The 20389-nt window shown below is 41.9% G+C and overlaps 1 protein-coding gene across 1 annotated transcript in view; it reads left to right on the plus strand.

Annotated features, from left to right (window-relative positions):
* The window catches only part of TARBP1 (TAR (HIV-1) RNA binding protein 1), a 66068-nt gene that overhangs the window by 39986 nt on the left and 5693 nt on the right, over positions 1-20389 (plus strand). The window contains exons 15-26 of the mRNA XM_068982022.1: positions 3429-3643; positions 4050-4287; positions 4393-4581; positions 5940-6121; positions 6584-6655; positions 7888-8008; positions 8684-8794; positions 9447-9596; positions 11395-11481; positions 14135-14331; positions 16301-16382; positions 18411-18582. Coding sequence (XP_068838123.1) covers positions 3429-3643; positions 4050-4287; positions 4393-4581; positions 5940-6121; positions 6584-6655; positions 7888-8008; positions 8684-8794; positions 9447-9596; positions 11395-11481; positions 14135-14331; positions 16301-16382; positions 18411-18582 — 1816 coding nt within the window. The remainder of the gene's footprint in view (positions 1-3428; positions 3644-4049; positions 4288-4392; positions 4582-5939; positions 6122-6583; positions 6656-7887; positions 8009-8683; positions 8795-9446; positions 9597-11394; positions 11482-14134; positions 14332-16300; positions 16383-18410; positions 18583-20389) is intronic.

Raw genomic sequence — 20389 nt, forward strand, 5'->3', positions numbered from 1 at the left:
TATCTTTTAATTTCATTGCTGCAGTTGCCATCTGCAGTGATTTTGGAGCCCAGAAAAATAAAGTCTCTCCTGTTTCCATTGTTTCCCCATCTATTTGCCATGAAGTGACTTCAGTCTTAAAATCATTTAGATACAGAGAGTGGATTTTCACTAGGTCTTTTACCCAGGTACCCGTCAGGGACACTTTAGGGTGTCCAAATTCAGTAGTGTGGTGTTGGAACCTCCATACCCTGCCTTCTGCCTCATTTTCTAGCCTGGTCGTGCATAGCCTCTCCCCTTCCTTCCCACAGGACACCTGTGCTGCATTCCTGCCAGGCCACAGCACGGGGCTTCCCAGATCACAAGCGCACGCCGCACCCTGCCTCATCTAGGCCTCGCCCCTGTTTGGTCCTTCCACTGAGAATGCCGTCCCTTCAACATACACTTGCCAGTAGCTGGTCCATCCTTAATGTCCCAGCTCAAATTACATTTTCTCTTAAAGGCCTTGGATTGGTGTCTCATTCTTTCCTTCATTTACCTATTGCTTTGTATGCCTTCATTTTTGTACTTATTTCCATTTTACTTGTTTTTGGAATAATTTATGTGTATATGTCTTCTCCGTTAGATTTTAGTACCTAGAGGCATTTCTTAACATGATAGAATAAGATGTAGTGGTTATGAGCACAGGCTTTAGAATTAGACTTCCTGGTTACGAATCCTGGCTTTATCCTTACTAGCTGTGTGACCTTGGGGAACTTACTTAACCTCTCTGTGCTTCATTTACTGCATCTGCAAAATGAGGGTTATAGGGTTGATGTGAAAATTAAAGCTAGCTCATCAATGGTAAACCTTTAGAATAGTACCTGGCACGTGGAAAGTCATCAATAAATGTTAGCTCTTTGCAATTAACACATGGTAAGAGTTTTTTAAAGTTGAGCTAAATCATAATCCAGTCTGGGCTGCTAATTAAAATAGCTCCTTAATTCCATTAATAATCTAATTTTTGGAGTAGTTTTCAAGAAGTGTCCTAGAAGAAGATTATAAGGAGGACTGATTAATCCTTCAGTATCCTATCCACTGCATATTAGCGTAATGAAGGGACTTTGTGAGTTCTGAGTGTGGACCAGAACCATGAACCAGACCTCAGTGATTTTTTACAGATTGGCTTGCTTTCTTTAGTGATTCACTGAATTACATGAAGGTTAACAGGGACCATATTATGCAACTCAAAAGTAACCCTGCATTTTATTTCCTGTATTGGCAGTGTTGCTGAGTAAAATTGATCTGTAGAGATACTCAGTTTACTTTGGGGGTGGCAGGGGCAGGTGTGGGATGGAATAAGTACTAGAGGGTTCCTTTCTGTAGAGGTGTTAGTGGTGGACAGTACTGGGGAGAACGGCTTTGATCTCTCACAGAACCTGTCCAGGTTCTTGCCTGCACCTCTGGTTAGAGATTGGTTTTCTCTCTGTATGTACAAAGCCAGGCTATCTTGGTCTCCTTCCTTTGTGCTCCTACATGTAGAGTTCCAAGCGCTTTATGTGAAATAACCAGTTTATTTAATTTTCACAATACTTCTGTGAAGTAGATTCTGTTACTGTCACCATTGTACAGCAGAGTAAACCAAGATGAGGTGTGTGTCCACAGTCAGCTGGGGGAGGTGCACAGTCAGGGGTCAGACCTAGGCTGTGCGGTTCACGAGTCCAGCTCTTATCAGTAACTGCTGTGCTGCGTCACCTGGCCTAAAGCAGGATACAGCTGACTGAAGGAATTGCATATGATGTGCAAGGGGCCCTGTTTTTTCCTTTTTAAATGAATGAATGCCTCTCTCTCTCTCTCTTTTTTTTTTTTTTGGCGGCACCAGGCGGCATGCAGGTTCTTAGTTCCCTGTGCCCTCTACAGTGGGAGTGCAGAATCTTAACTGCTATACAGCCGGGGAAGTCCCCCCACCTTTTGTTTTTAATTCTAGTTCAGCCAAACAGTTGAAATAAGACTCACTCATAGGAAAGTTGTATCCGAATTGTCTTTTAGTGAATTACTGAATTGTTGTTCTTGTTCAGTCACTAAGTTGTGTCTGACTCTTTGTGACGCCATGAACTGCAGCACACCAGGCTTCCTATCCTTCACTGTCTCCCTGACTTTGCTCAAACTCATGGCCATTGAGTCAGTGATGCCATCCAACCAACTCATCCTCTGTCGCCCCCTTCTCCTCTTGCCTTCAGTCTTTCTCAGCATCAGGGTCTTTTCCAGTGAGTCAGCTCTTCGCATCAGGGGGCCAAAATATTAGAGCTTCAGCTTCAGCATTGGTCCTTTCAGTGAATATTCAGGGTTAATTTCCTTTAGACTGGTTTGATCTTGCTGTCCAAGGGACTCTCAAGAGTCTTCTCCAGCACTACAATTCAAAAGCATCAGTTCTTGGGCGCTCAACCTTCTTTATGATCCAACCCTCACCTCTGTACATGACTACTGGAAAAATCATAGCTTTGACTGTGTGGACCTTTGTTAGCAAAGTGGTGTCTCTGCTTTTTAATGTGCTGTCTAGGTTTGTCATAGCTTTCCTTCCAAAGAGCAAATGTCTTCATTTTGTGGCTGCAGACACTGACCACAATGATTTTGGAGCCCAAGAAAATAAAATCTGTCATTGTTTCCACTTTTTTCCCATCTGTTTGCCATGAAGTGACGGCACTGGATGTCATGATTTTCATTTTTTGAACATTTGGTTTTAAGCCCACTTTTTCACTCTCCTCTTTCACCTTTTTCTAGAAGCTCTTTAGTTTCTCTTCACTTTTTGCCATTAAAGTGATATCATCTGCATATCTGAGGTTATTGATATTTCCCCCTGCAATCTTGATTCCAGCTTGTGACTCATCCAGCCTGGTATTTTGAATTATGTACCCTGCATTTTAAGTTAAATAAACAGGATAACAGTATACAGCCTTGAGGTACTCCTTTTCCAATTTTGACCCAGTCTGTTGTTCCATGTCTGGTTCTAATTGTTGCTTCTTGTCCTGCATACAGGCCTCTTGGGAGACAGGAAAGGTGGTCTGGTATTCCCATCTCTTAAAGAATTTTCCAGTTTGTTGTGATCCACATAGTCAAAGGCTTTAGCATAGTCATTGAAGCAGAAGTAGATGTTTTTCTGGAATTCCCTTGTTTTTTCTGTAATCCCGCAGATGTTGGTCATTTGATCTCTTGATTCCTCTGCCTTTTCTAAATCCAGCTTGGATATCTGGAAGTTCTCGGTTCACACACTGCTGAATTTTTATTACCACTTTGTTTGTTCACCACCAGTTTGTACAGAAATGGTACAACCAAGCGACGTATGTTGGATTTCCCTTTTTTTCCTCTGATATTCAGCAGCAGGCACCAAGCAGAAAAGGTGGGCGCGAGATTCCGGCAGACTGGAGTTCACGTCCTTACTGGTTACAGAGGTTGTCCCGTTTCCTCCCCAGGAGCCCACACTGGGCAGACAGATGCAGAGAGCCGCCAGCATGGCTGCCTTGGCCATGGTGTGTGAGGTCCTCAGCCAGAAGCCAGAGCTACAGCCGGACTCTCTGGATGCGGGTCCCCCAGAAATGTTCATCTCATCACTCCAGCTCAATCAGACTCTGCAGAAGCCCCACACGGAGGGGGAGAGCAGGTGCGTTCACCACTTGGAGAGCAGCATGTACACGAAAGGCTTCTTTTTGCTAATGTTTAAAAATCCACTTTTGTCTCAGTCATAGAGGTAATTAGTGGTCGCTCACCGTTACTTAAAGAATTATTTAAGCTTTGAGAACAGGCTTCATTCAGACGATAATATATTATCACATTATTTATCTCTATTACTGGAAACCCATTAACTTTTCTGCGTTTAGTTTTCAGTGAGTCATTTAAAGTGAGTGAAAACACCTGCTTTCAGAGTAGTTAGGAAATTGAGTTTTCTGCGGTTTCCTTGTTTTTTGCTAGACAGAATAATTTAATAATGACTGTTTAACTTCTCCCCTTGTAAGGATAGTGTGCTACTACATGCAAAAGAAATTGAGACAGACCTAAGGAAGGATGGGGTTTATGACTTAACTTTTTTGTCTCAGTTTTTTTGAAGAGTCATCATCTTCCCAAGGATGGGGGAAGATAGTTGCACAATATATTCATGATCAGTGGGTCTGCCTGTCTTTCTTGTTGAGAAAATGTGACACCCTTACACCAGCCTCAGAGGGTGAAGTTCCAGTGGCAGTACGGACTTTGCAGTCTGCACTAGAAGCCCTCACAGTTCTTCCTTCTGAGCAAGTCTTACCTGTGTTCCACTGTATGAAAATTTTGGTTCCCAAGGTAAGACGTAGTGAGACATAAATTGAAGAATAACCATAGGAACAGACATCAGTTTCTGAACTTGTGATAATCATGTGTTTCTTTCTTTCTATTTTCCCCTACCAGCTTCTGACCACCTCTGAATCACTCTGCATAGAATCTTTTGACATGGCATGGAAAATCATAGCCTCTTTAAGCAACACTCAGCTGATATTCTGGTCTAATTTTAAAGCTTTTGTTCAGTTTGTTTTTGATCCCAAAGTTCTTACCATCGCTGCGAAAATCAAGGGCCAGGCATATTTCAAAATAAAAGAGGTAACTTTTAAAAAATTGAGATGAAAATGCCCATAAGATTTAGCATCTTAACCATTTTTAGGTGTCCTGTTTTTCAGTTGTGTTAACTTTATTTACATAGCTATGACAGATCCCGAGAACTTTTTCATCTTGTGGAACTGAATCTCTGTCCCCGTTAAACATCCCCCCCTTCCATCCCTCCCCTCACGCCCCTGGCAAGCCACCATTCTACTTTTGGTTTCTGTGAATCTAATTACTTTGGGTAAAAGAGGGAACTTTTTGTTTTCGTTTTAATTTGTGTAGCTTGTAGCACATGAGGGAGAGGAGAGGTGTATTTGTAACTCCATATTAGTTTGCTGATATTTTTTCATTCAGTCAGTAAATATTTTGAACCTCTTTTAGTGTCATAAGTAAGAACAAGAAAATCGGTTAGATATAAAGGAGTAGGTGCAAAATGGTAGCCCATGAACCATATCTGCCTTCCAAATTTGGTTCATCTAATCAAATTAAAAATTTTTCAATAGTTGCCAGCTTTTAAGAATTGGGAAATTTGCACAAAAATCTCTATTTCTTCTTCTCTTGGAAAATTGCATGACTGGCCAGCTCTGGCCATTTCTACATGAGAGCAGCGGCTGGGTGTTGCCTAGTACTTGACTCAGGTGGGCACGCCCTTTCTGCTGCTTCACTCCAACCACAGCTTGATTTCTTCTGGACCCTGAGGGCAAATTCAGGTGCCATTGGTCAGTGCATCCGTGCCATTGCTTTTCTCGTACAAAGAAATATTTCTTTGAATATAACCTTATTGAAAGGTCTTTCTGGTTTCTGGAGCCATTTGTGTTTACAGTCACTGGTGCGCAGGAGGGGACATAAGGCAATGGGACTGCATCATGCCTGGGGTGCACGTGCACTCCCCATCCGAAGGGGGCGATGGAAGATAAGTCTGTGTGTCCCCTGCCGTCACTGCGCTGCCTCTGTCCTTTCCTGCCGCACAGCACACACTTAGAGATGGTGGCTTCTTTTGCTTTGGGGAAAGGGAAGCCTCTGGCAAGTGTAAAGAAAACTGAACATGTCAAGGATGAGGTGTTTTTTCTGCCTTTCATTCTATTCACTTTGGACAGTTGTTCCTCTGGGAAAGTTCTGGGTGAAATCAGTATCAATAACATTTTATTTATTTTTAGTATTAAGAAATGAAAAATTAGCATTCCGTGATTGGTTTTCATCTTTCAAACGATAAAAGAGTTTTTAATTTTTTAGACTATTTATGGTTATGTTGAAACTATCATTTGGAAGGCATTCAAGTAACAAGTTTTGGCAACACAGATTAAAAAGAAAAAACTCGATTGATCAAATGATAAAGTAACTGTTGTATTTCATTACAGATTATGTACAGGATAATTGAAATGTCTGCTATAAAAACTGGAGTCTTCAATATCCTGATAAGTTATTGCTGCAGATCTTGGGTAGTTTCTGCTTCCAATGTGTCTTTATCAATTGCTAAAAATTACAGTGAACTTGTCCTTGAGGCATGTATATTTGGAACTGTGTTTCGGCGTGATCAAAGGTAAAAGATGCCATTATTGCAGCCTCTCATAATTTTTTATATTAAGTATCTATTTGGGTAGAATTGTGCCTTTATATTAGCGGAGAAGGCAATGACACCCCGCTCCAGTACTCTTGCCTGGAAAATCTCACGGACGGAGGAGCCTGGTGGGCTGCAGTCCATGGGGTCGCTAAGATTCGGACACGACTGAGCGACTTCACTTTCACGTTTCACTTTCATGCATTGAAGGAAATGGCAACCCACTCCAGTGTTCTTGCCTGGAGAATCCCAGGGACGGGGGAGCCTGGTGGGCTGCCGTCTCTGGGGTCTCACAGGGTCACACACGACTGAAGCGACTTAGCAGCAGCAGCAGTGCCTTTATATTAAGACTTTCAATTAGAAAAATATTACTTAACTTTTTATTTGGGACTTTAATTTTTTTCCTCTAAAACTTGTTCTTTGTTGCATGTTTTTTATGGAAAGACTTATTCAGGATGTACAGACGTTCATAGAAAATCTTGGACATGAGTGCGCAGCAAATGTTGTTATTGAAAAGTAAGTGGTGGGTCTTCTATATCTTGCTATAAATGGAATATTCAAAATATAACACGAGAGATATTCTGTGTAAGATATTGCGTGAGCCTTCACAATTGTTAGAAATTATATTCCCTTGCTAATATATTTTCTTCAGATCTGTCACTGTTTACTGAAATTTGATAAACTTAAAAATTAGTGCAGAAGTCCGGCATAAATAAGGAAATAACTATGGGAAGCATACAATCCCTATTCCTCTTTTCTGGGTGGAGGACTGATCATCAGAGCACAAGTTTATTCTTTTTTGGTTAAAAATCACTATTCACCAATCCCTATGCTCACGCAAAAACAAAATTAGTTGAAATAGACTCTAAAATTTTGATGTCTGGGATAAACCTATGATTGATCTACTGCTAAAATCATTGAGATTTTTAAAAGTTTTTATTTTCTCACATAATTTTCAAAACTTTGTGTGTGTAGGTGTTTATAAATAGTATTGTCATGAGTTTAGAGTTTAGGACAATAAATGATGATTGTGTCTAGTTACCAAAAGTTAATTATTCTGAGAGTCATACTTGTGTTTTAAACCATCTGCCACTCTTCATTAAATATATACATTTGTCATTGCTCATTGTCTTAATTAATTTTTTGTTTTCTTGGCTGCTTTAGTATGACAATAAGTAAGAATTTTCAGTTGATGGTTCCAAAATATTTTGATTTCTATTAGACAGACGTAGTTAATCTAAAATAACACTTGTTCACATTATAACAGTTTTAATGGACTTGGAAATGCTTACTAACGATTTCAGTGAATTTATCTTTCCACACTGGATACTGAAAACGCTGGGCTGCCCAGCACACACAGTGTTTCCTGAGTTTGCCGTTCACTTAGAGACACGCATTCACAGTGCCCAGTGAGAAGAGCGTGCTGCTGATGTGTATTCTGGCCTCTGGGCAGGAAGTGTCTGTGGTCCTCCAGGAGCCGTGTCATGAGCTGTGATCTCGTTTCTCAGTATCACTGTGTGCACTGTTTTACCAAAAGTCTGGGTAAATCAGACTTTTTGTACAGGCGCTCCTGTTGATGTATTTTATCTTCCACTGTCTATCCTAAATTTAAATTTATCCTAAGTGTTTATCCTAAATTGTCATTAAATATGAAGCTACTTAAGATTTTGTATTTCAAAACTAACATCTTACATGTTTTTTTTATTTTGAAGATGTATTAACATCATCTATCATTTTATATATTTTAGTAACAAAAGAGAAGACCATTATGTGAGAATTTGTGCCGTCAAATTCCTGTGTTTATTAGATGGCTCAAATATGTCTCATAAGTTGTTTATGGAAGATCTTGCAATCAAGCTATTGGATAAAGTAAATATGCTTTATTTTAGCTTAAAGTATCTTAACTTGCTTAAAGCACTGGCAGTGACGTAACAAAAGTAAACGTAGCATTTGACTGAGTTTAGACGAAACAGACCATTAAGGCAGGAGAGAGCTCTGATAACCCAGAAGGGCTTGGCGCTGCAGCTCTCCTGCAGGTCCCATTTTTCCAGACGTACGTAGTCAAGGGGCTGGAGAACCCCATGGACAGAAGAGCCTGGCGGGCTGCAGTCCCTGGGGTCTCAGAGCCGGACACGACTGAGCAGCTAAAGCTTTCACTCTCAGTGTACGGCTAACATCTCAGTCTCCTCTCGCCCACGTGACCCCTCACCTCTAACGGGGCACGAGGAGAGAGAAGGACATTTCCAAGTACTTTCATATTAAGCACAGGCGTATGGTTCCTTTCCTAATTTTAAAAGAAGATAAGTTTAAAAAACAAAAGCAGGTAAATGCATTGTTTTGAAAGGAAACTTTAAAAAATGTCATAAGGAAAAATAAACAGTGTCGTAAGAAAGTGTCTTTTTTATCCTTCTACCTTTCAAATAATAGGCTCCTATGCCCAGTTTATACCTTTTAAACTTGAAGTTGTCATTGATTTTGTTTTCATTACTCACAAATTCAGTAGATAGTTTAACATTGACCCCTCCCTCCCTCCTTCCCTCCCAGGATGAGTTGGTGTCCAAATCGAGAACTCGATACTATGTGAACTCTCAACAACACAGGGTGAAAAACCGAATATGGCAGATTCTGCTTGTACTTTTCCCCAAATTTGATCAGGTATAATGTTAATTATATTTGTACCTTTAAGCATAATGTTTTCATATGGAAGCTGTTACATGCTTCTTTAAAACGGAGAAGTAAGCTGCTTAAAATATGTATTTCAGTTCTTAAAGTTATTCAGAAGTTTAATAGAATATTAAGACAGGTGTCATGGAAGTAAATTGGAAACTGATTTAAATGGTCCCACTTAATATATTTTTCCATTAGTATTTTATTATAACATTTTAACATATATTTATGCCACAATACAACTTTAAGCTTTTTTTTTAATAGTGACTGTTTCTTAATTAAAATTAATAGCCATTCACAGTGGTTAGGACTTCAGATTTTCATTGCTGTGGCCTGGATTTAATCCCTGTTCAGGGAACTGAGATCCTGCAACCCACGCAGCATGGCCAAAAAAAATATTAATAGCCATTTCCAAGTTGATAAGACACTAGATTTGAGTTGTTCCCATCAGAAAAAAAGAAATTATTATGTGACATGATAGAGGCATTAGCTAATGCTGCAGAGGTGATGGTCATATTGCGGTAAATAAATGCATTGCATCAACATTCTGTAAACCTTCACCTTTTTATATGTTAATTATAGCTCAGATTTTTAAATTAATAATGATAACAGTTTAATTTGTCAACTTTATTTTTCTCAGAATTTCTTGAATAAAATTATTGACAAGATTTTCCAGGCTGGCTTCATCAATAATCAGGCATCCATAAAATATTTTATAGAATGGATTATTATACTGATTCTTCATAAATTCCCTCAATTTCTTCCGAAGTTCTGGAACTGCTTTTCTTATGTAAGTAGAGGAATTGTTTTCATGTCTTTTTAATGAAAAGATTTGGGCTATGTTGGGACATTATTTCACTTTATAGATTTTTTCTGTTGCCCTGCCCCTAATATACTGACATCCTAAATTGTGTTTGGAGGATTTGAATTAATTTAGGAGACAGAAAGCTCTGGCATTTATCTTGAGTAGAGCATAATTTTTATTTGAGAGCTTTTCTATTCCAACAAAACAAAGAAGGAAAAGGCTTCTGTTATTAAAAAATATGGGAAATAGGTGTCTTCTATATTTTTATTTACTGAGCAGTGTCTTTGTTTGATCTTAGAGATAAGAACAATGAGTCTCCCTTCTATACACAGTCTCTCCTTAACCAAATGATTTCTCATCTCTTGTTGGTAATGATGCTGAGCTGCTCATTCCTCTCCTGTAACCACCTATCTACTGTTTTTCCTAGTTATGCCAGGCTGGATGATTCTGCATGTGGTGTCTGCTGGGCTGGGGGCTGCAAATGGCTTCTTCCCCCATGTGTTTTCACTTCAGCTGCAGTCGTGGGGCCAGCCGAAGTGCCAGGCACCACTATCTCAACATGTCTCCAGCTGGGAGGCCAGACCTCTCTCTGGTGCACAAGGTTCCAAGAATGAGCATTTCAGGAGGATGTGTCCCCATGTTCTCATGCTCCCCTGGCCTCTGATCGCATCCTGCTTTTGGATGGCTCATCAGCCCAGAGCAGATGCATGACCAAGCCCCCAGCCGGGGGAGGGTCTGGATTAGGGCATGAATGTGGGGAAGCTTGTTTCACTGGGGACCCCTAGGTGACTGAGTACCCCTCTCATCACCTGAGTACCTTTCCTCCTCATCAGCAGGCTGTTTGTACCGTGCTCCAGCCTGAAATGGTCTTCTTTATCATCTTTGCCTGCATAGCGAAGTTTTCCAGATTGAAGCTCACATGTGCTTTGTGTCTTTTCTTAAAGGAAGCTATCTCCCTGAGTACTTTGGATCTCCTTAGTATGGGTTTTTGTAGCAGAGAAATAGTTCTTGTTATAATGGGAATTTTGATTTATTGTTTGATTGGATTTTACCTTTCTTCCCCATAAGACTCTAATCTCCATGAAGGCAAGAATCTTACCTATTTTTGTTCTCCCCTCTTTCTGCAACAATTACTGGCCCATGGAAGACATGCAGTAACTACTCCTTACATAAAGGGATTAATCATCAGATCTTCCTCTTGGAGCAGTTTCTGAACTGTAGTGTCTATAGTCTCCAGTCCACCTGGTGTTTGTCAGTTTTCTATTGCTAAAATAATGTGTAATTCCAAATCACTTACCGAGAAGGTTCCCAAATTCTGGTTTAACACTTTTACAAGCAGTTTTTCCTTGTGACTTTTTAAAGGGCCTGCACAGTCCCGTATTTAACCTTTGCTGCTCCCCCTCCACTTGGGGACCTTTGCCTCCTCTTTGCCTGTGTCTTTGTCTTCTTCATTTGCACTTGTTCCCTTTCCTTCCTGCTTCCCATGCCACACCCCGCCCTTCCGACTCTGCAGTGAGCTTACCCTCACCTCCACCCTTGCTCAATCCTTGGTTGAGTGTCTAGTGCCCTTGTGTCTGCTGAGGGTTGCGCTGTGGGCATTTGGCTCTAGGTCATTCCTGTCTTTTATTTGCTTGTGCTCATCTGTTCCCCCTCTAAGCTGTGGCTGCATCAGAGAGGAGCTGGCCTCTTATCACCAACCCCATGGCATCCAGCCTGGTGCCTTGAGGGACATGGGTTCACTGCAGCTGTGAATGACGGTTTGGTGTATCTGATATATTTTCAGGGTGAAGAAAACTTTAAAACAAGCATTTGTACATTTTTATCAGTTTTGTCACATTTGGACATCATTACTGAAAATATCCTGGAAAAGGTGAGTATAAATTGTTTATAAGAAGAGCTCAGGCTTGACCATCAAAATAGAATTTATATATCTGTATGAACTTTTTTCATGTGGGGTATTCTTTGTGTGTTTTGCAGCTTCTCTGCTTCTGCCCTCCCGCTAATGACAGATGCACTTTGACACAGAGGCATACTAAGGTGTGGCCCACATGCACACACACACTGAGGTCTACCTCAGCATATATTAATGGGCAACTTGTAATGATAGGATTCTTAATTTCATATAAGCGTTTGTGTAAAATTATTTAAATAAGACTTCCCTCATTATATGTAACTGTGGAGTTACTTAACACATGCTTGTACAAAGAAACTTATGGTCAGAGTATTTACAAGCCATTGTGTTCTTGAAGGTTTATATGAAATGCTGTCGTTATTCAAAGTGTGAAGGCCAGCTCTTTCATCTTTCTCAGGTTTAGAGCATCTTCCCTAGATAAGTAGAGATCCTAACTAATTCTGGTTCATCACTGTGGCAACTGTGAAGAATTCAGGGAAGCCTGCCAGTAAGATTTAAAGTTGGCTTAAAACTCAACGTTCAGAAAACTAAGATCATGGCATCCGGTCCCGTCACTTCCTGGCAAATAGATGGGGAAACAGTGCAAACAGTGAGAGACTTTATTTTTGGGCACCAAAATCACTGCAGATGGTGACTGCTGCCGTGAAATTAAAAGACTCTTGCTCCTTGGAAGGAAAGCTATGACCAACCTAGACCGCACGTTAAAAAGCAGAGACATTACTTTGCCAACAAAGGTCTGTCTTAGTCAAAGCTGTGATCTTTCCAGTGGTCATGTATAGATGTGAGAGTTGAACTATAAAGAAAGGTGAGTGCCAAAGAATTGATGCTTTTGAACTGTGGTGTTGGAGAAGACTCTTGAGAGTCCCTTGGACTACAAAGAGATCCAACCAGTCCATCCTAAAGGAGATCAGTCCTGAATATTCATTGAACGACTGATGCTGAACCTGAAGTTCCAATACTTTGGCCACCTGATGCGAAGAACTGACTCATTGGAAAAGACCCTGATGCTTGAAAGATTGAAGGTGGGAGGAGAAGGGGACGACAGAGGATGAGATGGTTGGATGGTATCACTGACTGGATGGACATGAGTTTAAGTAAGCTCCAGGAGTTAGTGATGAACAGCAAAGCCTGCCGTGCTGCAGTCCATGGGGTCCCAAAGAGTCAGACATGACTGAGCAACTGAACTAACTAACTAAGATTTAGAGCAAGATTCTGTATTATTGAATCTGCAGAGAATGCACTGCAGTGTTGTAAACTCTCTGGGAGGAAATACAGTTGACCCTCAGTCTACACAGGAATTAGGGGCACTGACCCTCTGCCCAGTGGCAAATCAACATATAGCTTTAGAGTCACCATAATACAAGGTTACTCACCTGTATCTGCAGATTCAACCAACTGCTGATCAGGTGGTGCTGTAGGAAGCATTTAGTGAAAAAATCCATGTGTAAGTGGACCTGCACAGTTCAGACCCCTGTTGTTCAACAGTCAACTGTCTGAAATAAAAATATTCTGGGAGTAGGTTTCCTAGACTTTTTCAAAGTGTTGTCTTTAAACACAGTAACAGTCAAATTTGTGGTTAACCTTTTTTCATCAATCCTAAACCAGACCTGTCTCCCCAACACATTTTAACTTGAAAAACCATCATAATATCTTAAAATCAATGGTGTGTTACAGTGTCTGGCAACCAGATGGCAGTCATGTGAAAATTTGTGCTAACACCTTCTGGTAAGAGTAAGAATCTCTAACATCAGATACTATCACGTGTTATCTTTCTGCTTTAAATATGTGCAGGGGAGAGATTTGCTTACAGTCTGTTGAGGGAAATAAGATAGACAAAAAACCGCACTGTTGCTGGGCTGTTAGCCTGGTGCAGCCAGGAGCGTTTTCCGGTGAGCCATTTAGCAGGAGCATTAAGGTAGCTCCTGATAGTTTAACAAATGTTTGGCTCCATCTGGCTTCTACGTTACTTCACATCACTTCCTTTGCCATTCAGTATCTGTTGAACTGTGTGGTTTTACAGATTGTGTAAAATCTCTAGGCTGTGAAGATGGAAAAATCTGTGAATTCACTAAAAAAGACTATAGCAAAGTTTAAGTTATCTTACTATTCTTCTCCCCAGTTCTTAATTTTCCTGCCACCAATCAATGTTATGTGTGCCCAAAGTCACCACTAGGGAAAACAGAGTGGTTCAGACCAAAGACCAGGGAAAACAGCACTTTGATGTGATAGCTTGCCTTAGAAGTGGTTTCAAGTTCGCCTGAAGTAGAGCTCTTGAAGAATATTTCTCAGTAATAAGTGATGGAGAATGTTTAAATACAGGTTATATTATAGTTAGCCTGAAAGTGCTTTGTTCAGGTTGACCTCGGTGTTGGAGTGTGGGGGAAATGTGTGGCAGCATCATAAATAAGAACTGAGGAGCTGGGAGGATACTTTGCTTCCTGAGGAAAGGGCCATGCCAGTGTATCTCTAACCTGTCTGAGAATGATGATGCAAAACCAGTGAAAGAGAATTACTTTGTAGCGTTTTCATCATCTGTAACCTTGTTTTTGGTCCTACAGTAGAGGGTCAGATGGTCCTGGTTTACATGTGAAGAATGATTCTTTCTTTTCAGAAACTAATTCTGAAGCAAGCCCTTATTATTGTGCTGCAGTGGTGCTTCAACCACAATTTTAGCATTCGACTGTATGCGTTAGTCGCTCTTAAGAAAATCTGGAGCATGTGTAAAGGGTTACACATTGAAGAACTTGAGGCTCTAACTTCTGTTATTGAATCCAGTCTGAGTCAAGTGGAAAACATGCACGGAGCAGGGTAAGCAGGACTTGTCCTTTCCCCTGGTCCAGCAGAGCGTGTGGAGAGGTATTGGGGGTGCCCAGCCAAGGAGTCAGGGGTGCCTGGTCCAGCAGAGCATGGAGAGAGGCGTCAGGGGTGCCCAGCCAAGGAGTCGGGGGTGCCTGGTCCAGCAGAGCATGGGGAGAGGCATCGGGGGTGCCCAGCCAAGGAGTCGGGAGTGCCTGGTCCAGCAGAGCATGGAGAGAGGCGTCGGGGGTGCCCAGCCAAGGAGTCGGGGGTGCCTGGTCCAGCAGAGCGTGGGGAGAGGCGTCGGGGGTGCCCAGCCAAGGAGTCGGGAGTGCCTGGTCCAGCAGAGCGTGGGGAGAGGCGTCGGGGGTGCCCAGCCAAGGAGTCGGGAGTGCCTGGTCCAGCAGAGCGTGGGGAGAGGCGTCGGGGGTGCCCAGCCAAGGAGTCGGGAGTGCCTGGTCCAGCAGAGCGTGGGGAGAGGCGTCGGGGGTGCCCAGCCAAGGAGTCGGGAGTGCCTGGTCCAGCAGAGCGTGGGGAGAGGCGTCGGGGGTGCCCAGCCAAGGAGTCGGGAGTGCCTGGTCCAGCAGAGCATGGGGAGAGGCGTCGGGGGTGTCCGGCCGCAGCAGCTTCTCTTAAGCACATCACAGGCTGCGGTGTGCAGAGCCGGGTCAGGGAGCATTTAAGCTGCTCACTGATGTGCAGTTTAATTACAGTTCTAAGTGCTATCAGCTCCATCATTGACCTTTTTCGCCTTTTTTAACTCTTGGTCTTTATCTTGAGATGTCTCTCTTCAGTGCAGCTGAATGTCAGCATCCTCTACTGTCAAAGAACCACCGAGAAGCAGCACGATCTGACTTTAAAGCCATGTGCTTATCACCCCTCCAGTGTCCCCACTAAAGCTGGGAGCTTTTCCTTTTTCTTTTTTAAAAGAACTTCTTGGTTCCCCAAACAAAATCCTACTCAGATGCTTGATATCAAACAGATAAAACACTGCTGCGGTGGATGGAGTTGGGAGGGGTGCACAGCGCAGAGCAGAACCCAGGGGATGGGAGCTTGGACATGCACTGGGGTGTTGTCCCTTGAAGAGGCTTTGGAAAGCCAAGGGGCAGAGCCAGCAGCTTGTAAGGAGGGGGCTGATCTCTCATCTCAGGTCTCCTGTTTGTTACCCCACTGATGCTGAGGCCTGGTCTTCAGTGGCAGGAGGGACTGGAACTCAGGGGTGAAGAAGGCACATTGGTGGGAGCGGAGAAGGCGTCTTGAAATTCCTGCTTTAGCTTGGGGTTTGTTGATCATGAATTTAACCCAAAACCTTCTGGTGGCCGTGTTTTATAAATTTTTTCCTACCTCTTTCGCCTTTTCAGCCTTGTCAGATTTTCGTTTTTTTGCTGTATTGTGTGTGTGCTTGTTAAAGTGAAGAATTTAAACCCTTGCATTACTTTTGTTTGACTTATGAACACTGCTACTGTTTGGCTGCGTGTCATGAATCTTCAGAGTAGAAAAAGTGACCTATGTAATGATTTTCTGTCCTGGAAAAAAAAAATTTCAAAGCCTTATGGCCAGAGGGAGGCGTAAGACTCCCAGCCTAGATTTCTTATACAGTTCCCTTTTAGGATTCCTTTTCCCCCGGCATGAGAGGTGTACGTGTGGTAGCTGTTATGCGATTTTCCAATTCACTGACCACCATCTCTTTGAGGAAGGAGAGACCTGGTTTTCATTCTTGTTGAATCGTTGTTGTAGGACTGGGAGAGAGGTATTTAATTTCTTTGTCTGTTTTTCAGGTTTTATTTCAAAATATCACATTTAGGATCAGCTGTTAAAAGGCTTTAATCTTGAAGATAGAGGTGTACAAATCTTGGGGCAAAATTCAGATTTTCTACACATTCTAAATTCCACAGTGCCTGCTTAAAAGGCCTAACTGGTGTTCACTCGTACCGGAGGCGATTCACTAGTTCCCTTCCTCAGACGTGTTTTTAACCCTTAGGAGCGCGAAGAAGAACTGGCAGCGCATCCAGGAGCATTTCTTTTTCACAGCGTTCCACCCGCTGAAGGATTACTGTCTGGAGGTGAGCAGAGAAGAGCACGTGTGAATTTCCTTCCGTGTCTGTAGCCCTGATGCATCCTTATATAATGAGGCTAACTGTCCCTGCAGCACCGCCTTCACGTTGTAAAGTTCTCAGTGTTATTCTGTCGCCGTGTGCAGGCGGCTTGCTCGCGCTTTGCTCTTCAGCAGTGAAAATTGGCTAGTCATCTTCACTTTCTGTTTCTCAGGCAGTGTCTGGCTTGTAAACCCTGGAAGGGGGAATATTTCACTCTGAACAGAAATCTGTTCTGACATTAAAAGGAAATGAGTGAAAACATTTGTGCAGGTGAGATTTGTTGTATGAAGCCCATTGTTATGAAAGATCAAAAAGATCTACTCTTTTAAGTGCATATTTTAGGTTCTGGATGATAGAAATTGTATAGCAAATGATCCATCACCTCACTGATCATAATAGATAATGTGCTTATGTAATTTTAAGAACATAAACGTGTTTATTACGTTAGCATGTGAATTAACAATATAGAGATTATTAAAATTTATGTAAATGATTACTACTTTCTTCCTTTTTCAACTGCAATTATCATGTTTTGCCTTTGATTTTTAACTATGTGACCTAAATTTAAATACACACACACACACACACACACACACACACACACACACACACACACACACACACACACACACACACACACACACACACACACACACACACGACCTGGGACCTTTCCTCTAAGGAACTTGGAAGTATCAGTAACTTAAGCTACTGTGCATAAGAGTTTTTGTTGTTGCTGTTGGGTTATTTGTGTGTGTGGATTACTAATAAGCTGGCCTTTTTATAAAGAAATATAGAGATTTGTTTATTGTGAGATATTCATCATAGAACATTATTGTGTGGTTTCTGTTGCTTCATTGCAAAAATTATTTAGGAGTTTTCAAGTATTTTAACATGTTCTGTTCTATGTCCTTTAGCGCCCAGAATGCTTTGTTTGACATCTTTCTGAAGGACTCTTAATAACTCTGTAGTGCTAAGTCAGCCTTTTCTATTCACTTCTCCAGCAGGAGTAAGTCCCTTGCTTCCCCTCTTCCTTTGTCCTGACTTTGACTGCCTCACTCTCATATATTTAATATATTTTATTGTCCATTAATTATATGAACCATAAATGTGTATATGTAAATAAAATAATGGCTCACGAGAACTCTCCTTATACATTTGGAGCTATACTTAGTAGCTGCTTAATAAACACTTAGTTGCATCCAAGCCAGTTAAAGTTTGCATGAATATTGAAAACCATATTAATTCTAAAAGCTTTTATGAAGACTTGCACAATGTTATAAGTTGGTTATTTCATTCTTAAATTGCCTATTGTGCTTCTGCTTCTTACGTGCCTTGTCACCTTTGAGGATTTCTGGATCTCACTTTTCTTGTCATAGGTAAGAAAAGGGAAGGAGGATTGTTATGTAATGAATGAATAACTGCTGTTTACAAATTACTTCCATGTGCTATTTTAACCTGATTTTACCCTCATTTTATCAATGAGGAAGTTGAAGCCAAGAAAGGCTAATGGCTTATCTGACATCACACAGCTAAGATACAGCTGATGCAAATCTGGATTCCAAATCTGTATAATGACAGTGAGGGTAAAGATCTGGCATCACAGGACCTTGAATTTGTTTGCTTATGGAGGTATTTGTCTGTCAGTAAACAGTATTTATCCAAATACCATCCAACACTAATGCCCATCAGTTCCCAAACACTTTTTGCTTGTGTCCACGGCATGGTGTGTAGTGTGTACAGTAAGAAATGCTGGAGCGGAAGATCTGCCTGCTCCTAAGGATTTCCAAATCAATCCCTTAATTTCTTAGAGAAGATAATAAATTTAGATAAGACAGTTGCTACAAGATGCAAATGAAAGTATGTAATCTGATCAGACACGATAGTTTGGAAGAATACATCAGCAATAATAAGTTGTACTTGAAACATTTTACCATGTATTTCTTTATTATTTTTAAGGGGCAAAAATTTTAGATTTTATAATTCTCCTTTCAGACAATATTTTACATCCTTCCACGCCTCTCCGGCCTTATTGAGGATGAATGGATTGCCATTGGTAAATTTACCAGGTTCACTGACATTCCTTCAGATGCAGGATTTCAGTGGTACCTTTCTACAACTCAGCTGTGTGAACTAAAACCAGGTGACTGGTCCCAGCAGGACGTAGGTAAGCATTTTTGTTTTCTTTTCCCCCTGTTGCCTGATCAGGCTCCCTGATTTATATTACTTAGAAACGATAGTTGGTCACTGTTTCGTTGATGTGCTGACCTCAGCTCCCCCTGTGAGAGAAAAGACACACAGTGTGGTGTCACTCTGCACTTCTGTCCTAGTTTTAGAAGTACGCTATTATTCATTCATTTACTTTAGAAGTAGGCTTTTAAAATTATGTATTATTATTATTTTTGGCTTCACTGGGTCTTCATCGCAGCACTCAGGGTTTCTCTCTAGTTGTGGCTCACAGAGCTTAGGTGTCCAGGGGCATGTGGTATCTTAGTTCCCCAGCCAGGGATCAAACCCACGTCCTCTGCATTGGAAGGTGGATTCTTAACCACTGGACCACCAGAGAAGTCCCCTGACTAGTACTTTAATCTAGCCAATGTCAGTTGGTTTTGCTGTTCAAAGCCGAAGAGAGCCTCACCTGCTTTACTATGTAAAGCTAAAATCTTCTCTCTTCTTTGCCTTCTACTATATATTTCTGAAAAAAGAGATTTTTTTTTTTAAGGGCCAAATTAAGCAGTCTCTTTCCTTGTCCCTTTTGGGAATGAAGCCGAGCTTCCCATTCTCGCTCCCTCTGGCTGGCATCACTTACCTCTTAGATCTTCCCCTAGGCTCCAGCCCTCAGCCACGCCCGCTTCCCTGCAGCTTTCTCTAGGACCTGCCTTTCCCTGTTGATCACCTCCTGCTCCTTCCTCCCCTCAGTCAAGCTCGCCCTCCCAAAACCTAGGATCAAGTCCTACACCCATTTTTAAAACCACAATGAACCTTAAGAGATGTGTAGCAGTGATCTGTATTCTCCGCATTTCTGTCACTCACATTGTCCTCTTCGCTTGCCCTAACCCAGAACCATCCCTGCGGTTTCTTTCAGAAAAGCAGAAGCTGTCTCGTCTACTTCTTTACCATACCTGACTTTCAGTTCAGTTTATTTCAGTCGCTCAGTCGTGTCCGACTCTTTGCGACCCCATGAATCGCAGCACGCCAGGCCTCCCTGTCCATCACCAACTGCCGGAGTTCACTTAGACTCGAGTCCATCGGGTCAGTGATGCCATCCAGCCATCTCATCCTCTGTCGTCCCCTTTTCCTCCTGCCCCCAATCCCTCCCAGCATCAGAGTCTTTTCCAATGAGTCAACTCTTCTCGTGAGGTGGCCAAAGTACTGGAGTTTCAGCTTTAGCATCATTCCTTCCAAAGAAATCCCAGGGCTGATCTCCTTCAGAGTGGACTGGTTTGGATCTCCTTGTAGTCCAAGGGACTCTCAAGAGTCTTCTCCAACACCACAGTTCAAAAGCATCAATTCTTTGGCGCTCAGCTTTCTTCACAGTCCAACTCTCACATCCATACATGACCACTGGAAAAACCATAGCCTTGACTAGACGGACCTTAGTTGGCAAAGTAATGTCTCTGCTTTTGGATATGCTGTCTAGGTTGGTCATAACTTTTCTTCCAAGGAGTAAGCGTCTTTTAATTTCATGGCTGCAGTCACCATCTGCAGGGATTTTGGAGCCCCCCAAAATAAAGTCTGACACTGTTTGCACTGTTTCCCCATCTGTTTCCCATGAAGTGATGGGACCAGATGCCATGATCTTCGTTTTCTGAATGTTGACCTTTAAGCCAACTTTTTCATGCTCCTCTTTCATCAGGAGGCTTTTTAGTTCCTCTTCACTTTCTACCTGACTTTATGTAGCATTTATTTGCTTGTTTCCTGCTATCCTGATTTTCCTCCTCAGTCTGACTTTTCTTCCTCTCCTTGAGCTCTCC

This window comes from Capricornis sumatraensis, chromosome 10 (genome assembly GCF_032405125.1).
Source record: "Capricornis sumatraensis isolate serow.1 chromosome 10, serow.2, whole genome shotgun sequence".
Taxonomy (NCBI): Eukaryota; Metazoa; Chordata; class Mammalia; order Artiodactyla; family Bovidae; genus Capricornis; species Capricornis sumatraensis.